Source organism: Cryptotermes secundus, unplaced genomic scaffold (assembly GCF_002891405.2).
Source record: "Cryptotermes secundus unplaced genomic scaffold, Csec_1.0 scaffold737, whole genome shotgun sequence".
NCBI lineage: Eukaryota > Metazoa > Arthropoda > Insecta > Blattodea > Kalotermitidae > Cryptotermes > Cryptotermes secundus.
The window spans coordinates 5,543-20,924 of NW_019727105.1; the positions used below are offsets into that span (position 1 = coordinate 5,543).

Sequence of the window (15,382 nt, forward strand, 5' to 3'; positions counted from 1 at the left end):
AAGAAAAAAGGACCAATCAAACCGCGCGATGACAGACCACACCACACATTAACACCCAGTAGATTCACTTCCTTGTCCACGTGAACGTGTGGATTCACAGGAGCCTAATACACACAATTGTGGCAGTTAACAGTACCGTGCATTTTGAATTGCACCTCATCAGACCAGATAACTTTCCCTGCAAACTCCTCATCCTCACGAACCATGCCTTCAAACCACTCACACTATTCAAGACTTCAATCTGGGTCGTCCTTGTTCATAGTGTGCAGCAGTCTTGGAATGTACATTTTCCACTTTGCAGCCTTCAGAATTCACCGCACACTTGATCGGCTTACCCAACTTTCACGTGCACACTGATTCACAGATTTTTGCGGTGATTGTGTAAAGTGTTGCAACACCCAGCACTGGAAGCTGGACTTGTTACTATCTGTGGTCGCCCAAATCTTTGCTTATGCACAGCATCAACAGTACCGTCGGCTTCAAATTTATCCCAAATATGGGCAATTGTTCAACATGTTGGTGGCTGAGTTCCAAACTCATTCTGCCATTGTCGTTGTACCTCTTTATTTCCAGTACCACTTCAATACAGCCTTGCGTTGCTCAAAGAACAACCTTTCAGCCATTATTGCTGCTCTCTTCTGCTTTCAGCGAGCACATAGCACAACACTCATGTGACTCATTTGACCTTTGCCATCTCTTGAGAAAACATTACACTAAACTACCATGCAAGAATTATAACTACATGTCATTTTATTCCAAAGATAATGACTATCAAAGAGTGAGTACATTTTTTTGGACCCCCCTGTATATGTGGACATATTTTTTGTTGTTGTGTCTCAGTTGTACTGTATTTATGGCTTTTGTATTTGTATGACTTGTTCCACATCCTACAGTCATTCTGACTTACTTTGGATCTACGGAATGTAATGTAATGTATGTATGTATGTATGTATGTACACTAATAATGAAGACTCACCTATTAATGTGCCATCTTCTTTCAATTCATATAATGGCTTTATATCACTGAATGTAACTGAGTCAAAGCTACAGCATGTTTCTGTATTCTGCTCATTTCCATGCTGAGATGTCATCAGAAATGATGCTGTAACTTTCCTTCTACTTGCATAAATAGGTTCAGCAGCCATTGCCTCAACCTCCTCCAGGGTTGGGAATGGGCTGTCATCCTCTTCTGCCTCATCTTGTGGTAATAACTTGTCCCCTGTAAGAAGGAAGCACAACAGACATGGATATTTCTAGGATTTCATCTTGAATGGAAGCTGCGATATATCAATAAATGAAAATTATACTTAATACACAGATTATGAAAGCAATTACCTTGTTGACATGTATATTTATCCAACCTTTAAAAAACATTAATTTTCAAACCAAATACTACAAGATTAAAAAGCACACCCCCAACAAACAATCATGTTGTAGACTGCTTTTAAATACAGTCAGACCTTTGGATTTTGGACAAAATCTGCTAACAATTCTCCCTTCCACTCCTCTGGTGTCCTCAGCCAAGGCAAGCCCTTCCCAAAATCTCCCGCAACTACAGTTCTCATATCAGAATTTGATGAGGCATTGGAGATTCCAGATTTTAATAAACTGCTAATTTCAGTTTCATAAAGTTTGTAAATGCTATGATGGTTCAAATAACAACTCTTGATGATCCTCAGTAAAATAGTAATTACCTCAATTTAAATGTTTATAAGAGTTTAAATATTTCAATGTTTTACTTGATTTTATAATGAAATCAATACAATTATAGTGTAACAGAGATAAAAATAGTTACTATAGGATTCTGAAGATGGTGTATAACACACTGAGCTAGCCTCAATCACTGATTGAGGCTAGGTCTTTCTAAGGGACCCAACAGAATAGGGGTGTTTTCCCTCACCCGAGGACGGGAACAGATCCAGTTTCCGAAATGTCGTGTTTTTATTAGTTATCTTAAAAACCAGGACAATGGATAAAGTCTGAAAACCCAATATCTCAGAGATAAAAATATTGAAGAACAGGACTTAGCCTTGAGCTCCAGGAACATTGCCACATATATCCCATTTTATAATAAACTTGACTGTTTTCAAGACTGCATTACGTCCTAAGTCTGAGGTATGACTGTAATGTGAAACTCTGTTATCTTGAGGGAAGACCACTCATCTGAGGTGTCTGAGAACAGGTGCTAAGGAGAACATCTGGATATTAGAGAAAAATTAATGAGACGATTGGAACTGAACATTACAGAGTGATCAAAAAATGAGAAAGAAATGGACAAGGCATGTAGCATGAAGTTGAAGAGAACAGGTCGCTTACAAGACCTGGACCTAAATGGGAGAAACAATGCAGAAGGAGGCCTTAAAGAACTAGGGTGTAAGGATGTGGAATGGATTCACTTAGCTCATGATACAGCCCAGTGACAAGCTCATAAAACGAACCCGAGTTCCACAAAAAGCAGGGACATTCCTGGCCAATTAAGCAATTATCAGTTTACCAAGCATGACTTTATATAACGTAGTTAGTTCACTTCTGCTACTAGAAGGTAAAAAATGACCATTCGAGGTGGAACAGGTTGCAAGTGATTGCGTTTATCAAGTGACTGGTGTTCTATGAGAAAAAAAGGTATCTTGCACTTCATGAGTCAATAAGATGCAAGTCTCACACCTTAATAATTAATTGTTTTTTTAATTTGCATAGTGGGGGGTGGAGTCCAGCTGGGTTCACTTGGCACGGCAGCCACTGACTGGCCTATTGTACCTGCCCCAGGCAATTATGATGATGGAGAATTTGGTGCAATGAAGATTGGCAGGGGAAATCAAAGTACTCAGAGAAACCTGCCCCAGTGCCACTTTGTCCACCACAAAACCCACTTGACCAGACCTGGGCTCGAACCTGGGCCGCCGTGGTGGGAAGCCAGCAACTAACCACTTGAGCTACGGTGAGGCCAAGGTCCCACACCTTACTGCAACTTTGTGTAAATGGGTCCAAATAAATTTGCAGTAACTACACTCAGTATGTGATGATGACCATCTTGCAGTATTTACAAATAGACATCAGAAATGAAAAAGCCAAAATGGAAATTAACTTATAGTTACAAACAGAAGTCAACACAGTGGCAAGAAGTAATCATTTTCGTTACTCTGAATACAAAATTATTTACCTACACAACTCACCTTGAAAATTCAAGCAATTGCGAGCAAAATGTCCTATGTCACCACATTTAAAGCACTTCAGCACCCCACTGCTACCAGCATCATCATCAACTGCTGAGCCTACCATCTTCTTTTTCTTCTTCCATTCAGCTTTCTTGTATTTTGAGTAACTGTTATTCTTCTTCCCTCGTACATAAACTTTCTTCTTTATATTGATACGGACGAAATTATCATTTGCTTGACCTGCACACATCTTCCTCTCCAGTATCTCTCTCTTGGTTAACTTGCTTGAGACAGCACGTTTTTTCTTCTCAACATTCTTTTCAGTTGATACAATAGCTTCAGCTATTTTGTTAATGTCTGCAATAGATGGGATTTCTATAAGTGTGTCCTCTGCTCCTGCCAATGTGGGTACAGCTTCTGGGAACGTGTCTTTGTTTTTGGCTGAAGTTCCAGGAAAATCTGCGTCACTGGCATAAAGTTTTCTCTTCTTACCACACGTTATTCTCCTCATTCTTATCATCTGCTCTTCATTTTCAGATTCCTCACTGTTATAAATAATATCTTCATCACTGTCATCAGAGACTGCTACCCCCATCTTTCTTTTTTCATTTCCAGTAACATCTGGAAGAGTCAAACACTGACTAGGCTTCGTACAAGGCAGCTGAGAGGCAATAGCAGAGACAGGCTGCAACAGTTTTGGTGTATCTTCTATAATGGAACACTGATCAGTCACTGTGCTTGACTCCATTGATTCAATACCTGAATCATTCACAGGTGTTACTTGATATTCTAAGCTATTAGCTTTGGTACATCTGTCCAACCAGCCCTTATCAACAGTCCTTGATGGGGTGCATTTCTGCTCACATGAATCAGAAGTCAACACAGCTCTATGAATGGCACTGACAGCTTGATTTGTTATCTGAGTAGAATTCCTGACAACCGTCAGCTTCTCTTCTAGCAGACCATTTATAGATAATGCAGAGTGTGGGGTGCTAGTAGATTCAGCAGCATTTCTGTTGTCAGTAGAGGGCCGTGGCATATCTTCTTGATGACCACATGTCATATACTCTGAAGACATTTTCTTAACCTCGAAACATGGGAGAACTTGAAAACCATCATTTTCAACTGACTTGCTAGGCTGTGAAAATGAACGTGATTTCCTTGGATTCTTTTTGCTAAATTTTGATCCTATAAAGAGTTTCTCAGAGAAGTGAAAACATGCAGAGCGTTGACTAAATGTCTTTGTTGCAGAGTCTAACACTTTTTCCGCATTTTTATTTAAATGTGAGCCCCATACATCTTTCAGGTCTTCAGAACTTCGTTCATGTAAGACATCTCTGACACATTCTTCAACATGTGACACCTTTTCACTGTCACATGTGCAACTATCAACATCTTTCTCATTCTGAATATCTGCTAATGCAATCCTGTGTTGTCTAATTTGATCACTTTGATCTATGACTTTGTCAGCCTCTACAGATGTGATAGAATGTTTTATTTCTGATATATCTGAAGTTGTAATATTTTCTCTGTCATCTGAACAAGTAATATCCATAAGGGAATCTTGAAGTGCTAGTGTTTTTAGCTGGTAGTACAATTTGTATGCCTCTTTCACTTTCTGAGATGCTGCACGAATATCCATCTGAAATAAAAATGTTAACATACATTTAGAAACTCTGGCAAGAAAGCAAGCTGGGAAGTTAAGAGTAACAAACTTTGACAACCACTCTTATATCTGCACTTTGCATGAATAACTTCAAGCAAGATGGCATTACTTCAACGGCATAATTTAAATTAAATACGCTATGTGCACATAAAAAAACTGATCTGGAAAATCTGCAGAGAAGATACCACTTGGGTGAATTACACATTGATACAGGATAATATTAAAATGGATTTTAAAGAAACAGTGTGAGATGTTGAGTGGATTCTTCTGCAGTGGAATGGGGTCCAGTGGTGAACTCTTATGAACAGAGTAGGACACTTTGAGGTTCCAAAAAGGTGGAAAATATCTTGACAAGACAGATTACATGCATGGATCCTTGTTACGTAGGATGTGGAATAAGGCAGTGTACATATAAACACAATAAGCAAGTCATAATAAAGTACATACAAAACACATGATATACTTAATTTACATAAATGCAAAGTTCTTTATAATTATTCCACAATGGGTATTAAAATTCCATAAATAATTAATAAGCTGTTATTAATTAATTTGTCAGGACCTTGAATCAAGCAGGAAAATTGGAGAATTTGAAAATGNAATTATGTATTCTTCAACAGAGTAGAAAGTGTGCTGACATACAATGGAGGATAGTGTCCATAGGATGACTGTGTTAACCACGAAATATTTTTAAATAAACTGGGATACTATGGGATAAATGGAGTATTTAAAAAATTAATCAAGTCTTATTTGAACAATAGATACCAAAAGGTAGTATTAAATAATAGGACAACCTATAATACCACCTTTTCTGATTGGGAGATCATCAAATATGGTGTCCCACAAGGCTCTATATTAGGTCCTTTATTTTTCTTATTGTATATTAATGACTTACCCAAAGTAATAACAAATAATGCGAAGATTATTTTATTCGCTGACGATACTAGTATCATAATATCCGATTCGAGCCCTCATAATTTGGAAATTAATATGAATAAACAATTCTTAGCCATAAACAAATGGTTTGAAGCTAACCTGCTATCCTTAAATTTTAATAAAACCCACCATCTCCTGTTCAGGACTAAAAATAGTTTGGTAACAGACATAAGCATATATCATCAAAATAAGAATATCACTAATGTGCCAAATATTAAGTTTCTAGGTATTTATATTGATGAAACATTATCATGGAAGTCTCATATTGATAAATTAGTAATTAAAATGAGTGCAGCTTGCTATGCAATTAGAACTGTAAGAGGTCTCATGTCACAGGAAACCCTAAGGATGATCTACTTTGCCTATGTGCATACTATCATGGAATATGGGATAATTTTCTGGGGTAGCTCAGCAACTAGTATAAATGTTTTCAGAATGCAAAAGCGGATCATTAGAACTATTATGAATGTAAGAACTAGAGACTCATGTAGGGAACTATTCAAAAACCTAAAAATATTACCAATGTACTCACAGTATATATACTCTATAATTCTGTTTGTTGTAAATAATAGAGACCTATACAGTTCAAACTATGAGACCCACAATCTTAATACTAGACATACCACAAATTTGCACCTTCCCACATCACGCCTAACAATCTTTCAGAAAGGACCATATTATTTTGGTATTAAGGCTTATAACCACCTGCCATCCAGAATCAAGAGTATGAGTAACGATGTGAAACTATTTAAACTGAGGCTAAAAAGATTTTTTCTTTCAAATTCTTTTTATTCCCTAGAGGAATACTTTAACCATGTATGTAATTAAAATTGGTAATTGTACCCCTGATATGTTATAATTTTATATCATTACCTAAGTATTTTGTATCAATTATTGTTTTATAATTTTGATCATTTTATGCATTGTACATTAATATAAATCTTTTAACTGTCTTAATGACAAAAGTATGTATGTAGTTTTTGTATTTGCGTATTTTAATCTATTAGCTTGGGACAAAATCCATATCCACTGGTCAGCTGTACCATAAGGATCAACGGAATGTATAAATGTAAATAAATAAATAAATAATGAAAGTAGGTCAAGGAAAAGTTGTGATCTGCTTTCGCTTTGCTTGAGAAGACTGAGAGAAACAGTGAAAAGAGAAAAATATCAGAGAGCTGGTGTGCTGTTCCTCTCTCACTGATGTAAGCTATCTCGGCGAAATCGTAAAAAGAGAAAACATGTTTTGTATCTTGTTCCATTTGTCACACCAGTGTACTGTTTGAGTGCATCTGAGCAATGAAACGTGTTGTACTCTCCGAAAAAATCTGGTAGCGCTGGGAATAAAACCTGGACCTCTGGATCTGTAGCCAGGAACGCTGACCACTAGACCACAGAGGTGGTCCTCAAGAACAGTAACATATATTCATATCAGTTATGGGTTTGTTACTGGTTACAAATTTTATGAAGTATGTTTCGTCAATATTTTAAATGAGTTTATACCTATATGCCACTTGCTGGACTTGAGCTTCTGGGATATAACACCATGTAATCTGGGGAAAGTCAGAAAATATTTGGAGGAACATATCACCTCCACATTCAGGGACAAAGAGTAAGCCAAGTATGAAACCTGAATGAGTCAGACAGCAGAAGGCAACTCTTTATATACCATCTGTTCATAGGATTAAATATACCTGATAATTTCCCAAAAAAGAAAGTGTTTTCATCAAGTTCCAAGCTTACTATACCAACATAATCAGCAAAAAGGGCAGACCTCACCAAGCGATTATTAGCTTCTCAAGAACTCTATTCCCTATAGTAAAAAGTAAAGGTATCCCTGTAACAGGCCATAAAGGCCCATAGAGTTGTGAGATGTTGAGGGTCGCACATTCTCTAGACTATCAGCTCAAAGATGGCGGTAAGGTTTTCAGCCTTACGCGCCGGCCACGTTTTACTCCCCAGGAAAATTATTATTCCCCATAGTATGTTAAGTAATTTTTAGAGTAAATGCAACAAGCATCTGTGTGTAATACTTCTTCAACCAAAAAATTAAGTAAAGTGACATCTGTCAGGTCTGAAAATAATATGTTCTGACATAATGATTCTAACATAACACTGTCTAAATATATGAATATTTTTTATTTGAAACTGTAGCATTTTTTAAATTCTTCATATGGTTATCTTATCATACTTGAAGAGTTGTTTCAACGTGTAATTATCACATGGCATTTTGACAAAAGAAGTAACGTAATTGTTTCAGTCTTCAATTCAGTATCAGGGGCTTGGTATGAAGCGCTAAAAGATTTGTTGATACTGGACAGAAATTGAAATGTGTATGGGCTATTGCCCTGCCAACCACACCATGAGTCCAAAATGTATGCAGTGAGTTCATGTGAATAGCATATATGGCTCCCCCCACACCAGCCAAAGATTTATGGCAGGCTCTCAAATATCCTCCCTGTATACATACAAAGACAATATACAAAATTAACCATTCGATATATGATTATAAATTCTGTTAATAATTTCTTAGTAATATGATCAAGAGACAAAAGCATGTAGTTCATACTTTATTCAAAACATCACCATAGCAATAAGTTTGGCTACCTATACTAACACTGGATTATGTTTTGGGATAACGTGGCAACCCTGATTTAATAAATCTATGTGAAATTAAATCGCTGCATTGTGTGCAAGGAAGACAAACGAAAACTCGACTAAAAAATCCGTATTCTTCCATTGGTTTCTTAGTTGTTCTAAAACTGATACAGTACACCTTAAATTATGCAATTGGTCATTCTTCAACCATTCCCTGTTCAATAACTAAGCATCCGTTACTACCACAATGTCCTACATGTTCTTGACATTAACGACGCTGTTGAGGACACCACAAGGCCTGGCATTAAGAATGTAACTTAGAATTACGTTATGAATTAATCAGTTTGAATTAAACATCACAGTAAACTTATGCACCCCAAAAAATCATTTGCAAAACTAAATAACTTCTATAATTTTGTGTATACAATGTGATGCCCATCAACTAAATCGTATTTTACTTCCTTTTACTACCTTTGAAGGATTTCGTCCACGTGATTTCCTAAATTCACTTTCCCAGAGCTTAACTTTTAACTTAGATTTCTGATATTTGATTTTAAAAGACGGATCTTCCAGTAAATCCATTGTCAATTAGTAATACTTGCTCCACTTATCACAACTACCAATCAAACACAAACACTTTCTAATTAGAGGTTAAGCAGTTCCCGCGTATATTGTAGGGAACAGGAAGTTACAGATGGCACCGTGCTACATTGTATTAATCCTTTCCGTATATTCAGTGGGATTTTCCATACTCTAACGTTGGCAACAGGCAACGTTATCATAATATGTGAAGAAGAGTAAGTTTTGGGCATAATTTGTCGAGTTATACTAACGAATGAATCAGTTACTTGCATTTAATTGCTTTCGTATCATATAGAAGTTGGAATTAGATAGTAATCGAATAACACAAAGTGATAGGCAGTACTTACTGAAACGTTCTATCGAATACTCCTACGATAACTGTCGTTAACTATCGATCGAACTATTCAATTGCATTAGTTGGGAATTTCGATTCTCTTAGACTGGCATCCAAATGTCCTCATGCGGCAATATTTGAATGACAGGAAACATGTGATAAATTTCACAGTACAGTATAGCATCTGTATTTGAACTAATTTCTATAGTCTTACATTATGATACAAATACAGTAAAATGATCCTCCTAAATGCGCCTGGATTCACGGAAATGAAGTCTCACAAATCGTGTTACCGACAACAGAAATGTTGCAGTGACGTACGCGAATCAACACTTAATTTTATGCAATCCTAGGTATCAGCATTGCAATTCAATCCCGTAAAATCATGGTCCATTTGGGGAATAAGACATTTTCAATCTCAGGTAGACATCTGTCTAGCACTTGTCAATTATTTCTATTCATTTGTTATGGAACTGAAAGGTGACAATCACACAAACTGGCTGCCAGAATATGAGTACAGCCACTATGGCCTTGAGTTAAAATAATTATGCCGCTTTTTTTTTTTAATCGACATTCTCTTGGTAATAACATTAAGGTCAGTAAATTGATGTACACGAAACTTTGACACAGATCCAGTCTCCTAGATTGGCCTGTGAATTCAAATACTCTTCTTTGCCATCCTCTTTCAAAGTAACAAGGAAACTCATAGTCATTTGAAAATTCCATAAAGTTATCAAACGTATGTATACAGTCTGAACAATTATATGAGTAGAAGGAAAGTTAAGATACTCTCTTTAAGGCAATACATTTTTTCTTTCATCAAGCGTGTCTTAATATATAACATACTTTATGAAGTAAAATTAAAAAGTAATTATTCGGTATGAAGCTCAGTTGCTTTTGCTACAATCTTCAATGTTTTTGTTGCATTCTCCAGTTGACACTTCAACATCTCCAGGTCGTGGCCCGACCATTTTCGTTGGAAATTCATTATTGGTACTCAGTGGCTTTCTGCCTATTTGTGGATACAGTAAGATAAAAACTACAAAATGGTATTATTTGCAGTAAATATAGAATAATTAAATACAATCTCGCAATATTATTTTTCATTAACGATTCAAGTGGTAAATCAACAATTCTGCTAAAACCATAGTAATTATGTGAAGCTGCAGAACATTTACAATATTCCAGTCCAATGAAATACGGGAAGGGCCTCAAAAATATTTATTCTCAAGCAGAACAAATTGCGAGTGAAGAGAGAAAACAAACAAAGAATAATGATTTCTTTTCTTTTCTGAGTTATGATTTGATATTAAATCCTTATATTGAATTTTCCTTCCATAGTACCACATAATTTCTAAGCTTGTAACTATTCCAAATATGCGTTGTCCACACTGACCAATGAGCTCTTGCAAGCGCAGTGTTAGTTTCAAAATTCCCAAGACCATACGCAATAAACCGTTCGTATCGGAATCACGCACAAGATCGCGTAGTTATAAGGGGAATAGGGCTGTGATATCCACAGAAATAAGTAGTAATTTCCTCCTGTGGAGATGGCAGTCCTGATATGCCTCTTTGATTATGGTATCTCATCTCTGAAAGCCGTAGGTTAGAGGGCGCAAGTGCCGTAGAGCAAGGCATACTTGAATTGTGTTCAGGGACGTAACCCGCGTCCCACATTCATTTTGTAAAATTGTATCACGATGATTACTGACAAATAATCACAGCATAAATGTAATGATTAATTATAACAAAATTAATTAATAGAGATGAATGTGTAAAACAAAATTGTTGTGTACTGTGTACACCACTTTCCGGTAGTATGTTGGTAGCATTTTAATAAATTGCCATCACTTGGCGATCAGCCAGATGATGAGAAAGGGTAAATGCGTCCCTTAAAAAAGATGGCGAAGGCCAGCAGGGAATATTGCCCAGCTCGGAGAGAGGCACAGAAAGATCTTCCATCCCTTCGTTGAAGAAGAGACCCGATTAAAAAACACCTAACTGGTCTTGCAACAAACAAAAATATGGTCATGGGTCTCGACAGGACCTTAAACCAAGAATGACTGTACTGGTGAAGACCAGCAGTAAATTATGTCTCTTCTCTCTTTCTTCTCCCCAGACATAAATGTTTAAGAACTGCTGCTACAGGGCTTAGTCATTTTGTTCGTTTACTGAGTTGTTTTGCTTGTTACAAAACTGTGCTCAGCAGTATCTGTTCACTGATCTGTCTCGACTCACCAACCAGGGGCTTAGTAAACTGAATTGTAATGAAAGTTCCGGATCTAGGTTAAACCATCTCTAGGTTAAGGCAAAATCTGCAACAGTTTCTATTTCATAAGGAAAATATCAATTCGGGAACTTAGATTTATATTCTTGTGACTCGTCTGATGATGACCTAGGAAAGGTAGCAACATGTAACGCAACACATGTGTATTAATAAATAATAATAGAAGCAAATGTTGATGCTTTAGTGTTAATTTTTTGTCTTTAATTTATAGATAATATTATTGTTTAGACGGCACCAATTACGCTCTTGTAATATTGTTTATATTCGGCCGATAGATGGTAGGACGAATTTCCTCATGTTAGATTGGCTACCAATAATTATCGGGATCTACCACGAGATGTCGCCTACACCACAACAGCAAGACCACACCTCTTATATTATATACACTTGGCTGATAGATGGGAGGAAAGTACGTTTATAACCACAGTACCCGCCAAGCACTCCGTACGTTCCATACGCACGAACCCGTCGATAGTCGATAGAGGTCGATGGTAGTTGAATGGTCGAGCATCATTACGATCATTACTGCATTGTAGTGACATCTGAAGACAATATCCGCAGTCATTCTACGTAAATTCAAGATGGCGATCGGCCAACTGTGTTGATGTGGTGTGTGTGTGTGTGAAGTTTTAATCTGTTTAATTTATGTGTGTTTTTGAATGGATTGACCATGGCTGAATTTAACATTGACATATCGAAACTCCCGGAGGATGTGAGGGACAAATTAGCGGAATTGGATCTAGAATTATCTGAAGGTAAGGAAGCTATGATTGGTGTGACGAATTCGTCATAATGAATAAGAATATTCATGCGTTTTAATCGATAATTTATCGACATTGTTGTGCACAGAAGGAATTGTCGAGAGTTCTGTAAAATTACACTCCCGCCAGGATTCTGTTATGCTTCAATGTGCATATTTTATTCATATTACACAGTTTAACTGGATTGATTTAGCACAGAGTAATTGAAGAATGTATAGTCATGTTCTATTAAAATGACCTTCTGTCAAGTTCAGATTTGAATTATTTATTCTCTTGTTTTGCCTTCTTCTGATTCACAACCCACACAAAGAGACGGATACATTATTGATGAGATCAGTTGTCATGATTCTCCCTAAGCGCAGTTCTGTGAATGTCGACGTTTTACTCTAATGTCGCGATGCATGATGTTTTTAGGTTATAATAATGGGCCCGTAGGAGTATTTTATACCGTTTGTACAAATAAATGGATCATTAGATGAATTAGACGATGCATTTGCCACCCGAACTAATGCGTGCGCGGTTGCACTGCCACTCCCCCACAGGAAGAATGCATGCTCCTTGCTGTGAAATGTGTATTTATAATTTAGCCAATATTTCACATGAGTTTATTATTATTGACATTGCATTGTCCGCTGGTATTCGGGAATAAAGATTGAAATTCATGACGTCGAGAATGCAGTGCGTTATAGGGTCTACGTGCTGTTTTTTATAAGTAGGCCTAGTGTAGTTATCGGTGCTTGGACTGTGTATCGTGCTGCAAGGCACTGAGATGCAGATTGTATTAGTGAAACAGATACAGGAAGCTGAAATGTGATCCAGCTATTTAAATTAAGTCTGTTATGAAGTGATTTGGCTGAAGCGTGTGCATATCGCAGCGTAAAGAAAGAAATGTGTGTCCATGAGAACGAAACAAACAGGCCTACTTGAAGGTCTCGTTTTAATAGATCTATGAAAATCGTTGCACGTTTTCTTGCGTAAGATACTTGGACGTTTTAACACATTTCTCAGTCACCAGACAATTAACAGAGTTCTTTTGAAGTTATTGCAGATTTTTAAGTCTGATGTGTCACTTATTTTCTCGTGGTAAGGTTTAATGTTTTGAAAGTTGTCCATCGTCATGGTTTTCATATAAAATACATCGATTCGCAAACTAGATCTGCTTCCGTCTTCAGGCGTGGTCGAGACTGAGGTATGTAACTATCAGAGGGGCTAAACTTAATTACGAAACTCCACTATGTAATACATAGTCTTTAAAGGTACGCAAATGGTTTTGTGTGTGTTTTGGAAACGTGAAGTGACCGCCCACAAAACTGACTTGGACAAATACAACGAAAGAATACGTTACTACAAAATAAAGCCAGAATACAAAGTAATCTTGGAAATCGGTGCCCTTTCAGATGATCACGAGCTGTGTGAAAGCGGCACATTAGAACTTTTGGTCTGTAAATGTCTGAAGTAGAGTTTCGAATCGGATTTGGCCTGAAATATTTGTTTGTTTTTCGTTTACAGTCACATCAGCACAAACCAGTCGTCATTTCTCGTAATCGAAATAGTGTAACAAAATTCATGGAGTGAGAATCACTAACAGGTACATCGTACCTATTGTTTACATCTACGTAGATTTGTCATTTTCCTGCGTAGAGTTGAATGATGGAGAATGCAAAACTGTAATTTTGCCTGTGGTTCTGTATGAGTGTGAAACTTGATGTCTGGCATTATGGAGGAACATAGACTGAGGGAGGGGCACGCGGTAGCGTAGTTGGTTGAGGGGCTATGCTACAAGCCAGAAGGTCGCGGGTTCAAGTCCCGAAGAGGTCATTGGATTTTTTCAGTTGACCTAATCCTTCCAGCCGCACTATGGCCCTGGGATCGACGTAGCCTCTAGCAGAAATGAGTACCAGGAATTAATTAAATAATTCTCCTGAGGAGGAAAGCGCCGCCGGCGCGTAAGGCTGACAACCTTACCGCCATCTTTGAGCTCATTGTCTAGATAATGTGGAACCCTCAACGTCTCACAATCCTATGGGCCTTCACGGCCTCTTACAGGGACAGCTTTACTTCTTCTTTTTTTTTAACGTAGACCTAGGCTATTTGAGAACAAGGTGCGGAGGAGAATATTTGGACCGAAGAAGGATGAAGTGACAGGAGGTTGGAGGAAACTGCATAATGAGGAGCTTCATAACTTGTACTCTTCTCCAAGTATAATTAGAATGATCAAATCAAGGAGGATGAGATGAGCAGTGCATGTAGTACGAATGGGGGAGAAAATGAATGCATATAGGATATTGGGAGAGCCAGAAGTAAAGAGACTACTCGGAAGACCAAGATGTAGGTGGGTGAACAATATTAAAATGGTTGTTAGAGAGATAAGATGGAATGGTATGGATTGGATTGATTTGGCTCAGGATAGGGACACGTGGAGGCCTCTTGCGAACACGGAAATGAACCTTCGGGTTCCATAAAATGCTGGGAAGTTCTTGAGTAGCTGCACAGTTGTCAGCTTCTCAAGAAGGGCTCAGCTCCATGAGAGTGATGAACTGTCAGTAAGGATTAGGAAGGAGTCCGTAGTAGTCTCTTCATTTCTGGCTACACAGATTGGTCGAGAACAACGAACGTCTAATGTATTGTTTGTTTATTTGTATTTTGAAGTTATATCTTCAGCGATATAACGTTATGCAGCCCGGTGAAAGCATAAATCTGCTTGCTGCCTGCTTAAACCGGGTTTCTTCCGCCTTGAAGGCGACATGTTTCTTCAAAACGCTGGATGACCGTCACCAGTCTACAGAGCTCTTCATAACCACCGCTGTGAGAACCTCGAATCCTTTACTTTATTTCAGGCTTAAGACTGTAGCGCATATAGCGTCGAGTGATCGGGATATTAGTGAATCATAAATTGGGAAGGATGTGAAAGGAAGCAATGTCTAATTTGAGGTATAGCCCATGCATTTGCCTGGACAGACCTAGAACAAACACGAAAATCTCAGAATGTCTTATTTCCGGCTGGACAGACCTAGAACAAACACGAAAATCTCAGAATGTCTGATTTCCGGGTCTTTTTTTTTT

At 37.6% G+C, this 15,382-nt stretch overlaps 2 protein-coding genes across 2 annotated transcripts in view; one reads left to right on the plus strand and one right to left on the minus strand.

The window, feature by feature from the left end:
- Nucleotides 1-834: 834 nt before the first annotated feature.
- On the minus strand, nt 835-9,015 carry LOC111864471. Its single transcript, XM_023851734.2, has 3 exons — nt 8,827-9,015; nt 3,174-4,797; nt 835-1,219 (listed from the first exon to the last, which is right to left on the minus strand). The coding sequence occupies exons 1-3, from the start codon at nt 8,935-8,937 to the stop codon at nt 915-917; spliced, it is 2,040 nt and encodes a 679-aa protein (XP_023707502.2). The 5' UTR covers nt 8,938-9,015; the 3' UTR covers nt 835-914.
- Nucleotides 9,016-12,110: 3,095 nt separating this feature from the next.
- The window catches only part of LOC111864481 (disco-interacting protein 2), a 624,392-nt gene continuing 621,120 nt past the window's right edge, over nt 12,111-15,382 (plus strand). The window contains exon 1 of the mRNA XM_033751450.1: nt 12,111-12,313. Coding sequence (XP_033607341.1) covers nt 12,229-12,313 — 85 coding nt within the window. The 5' untranslated portion in view covers nt 12,111-12,228. The remainder of the gene's footprint in view (nt 12,314-15,382) is intronic.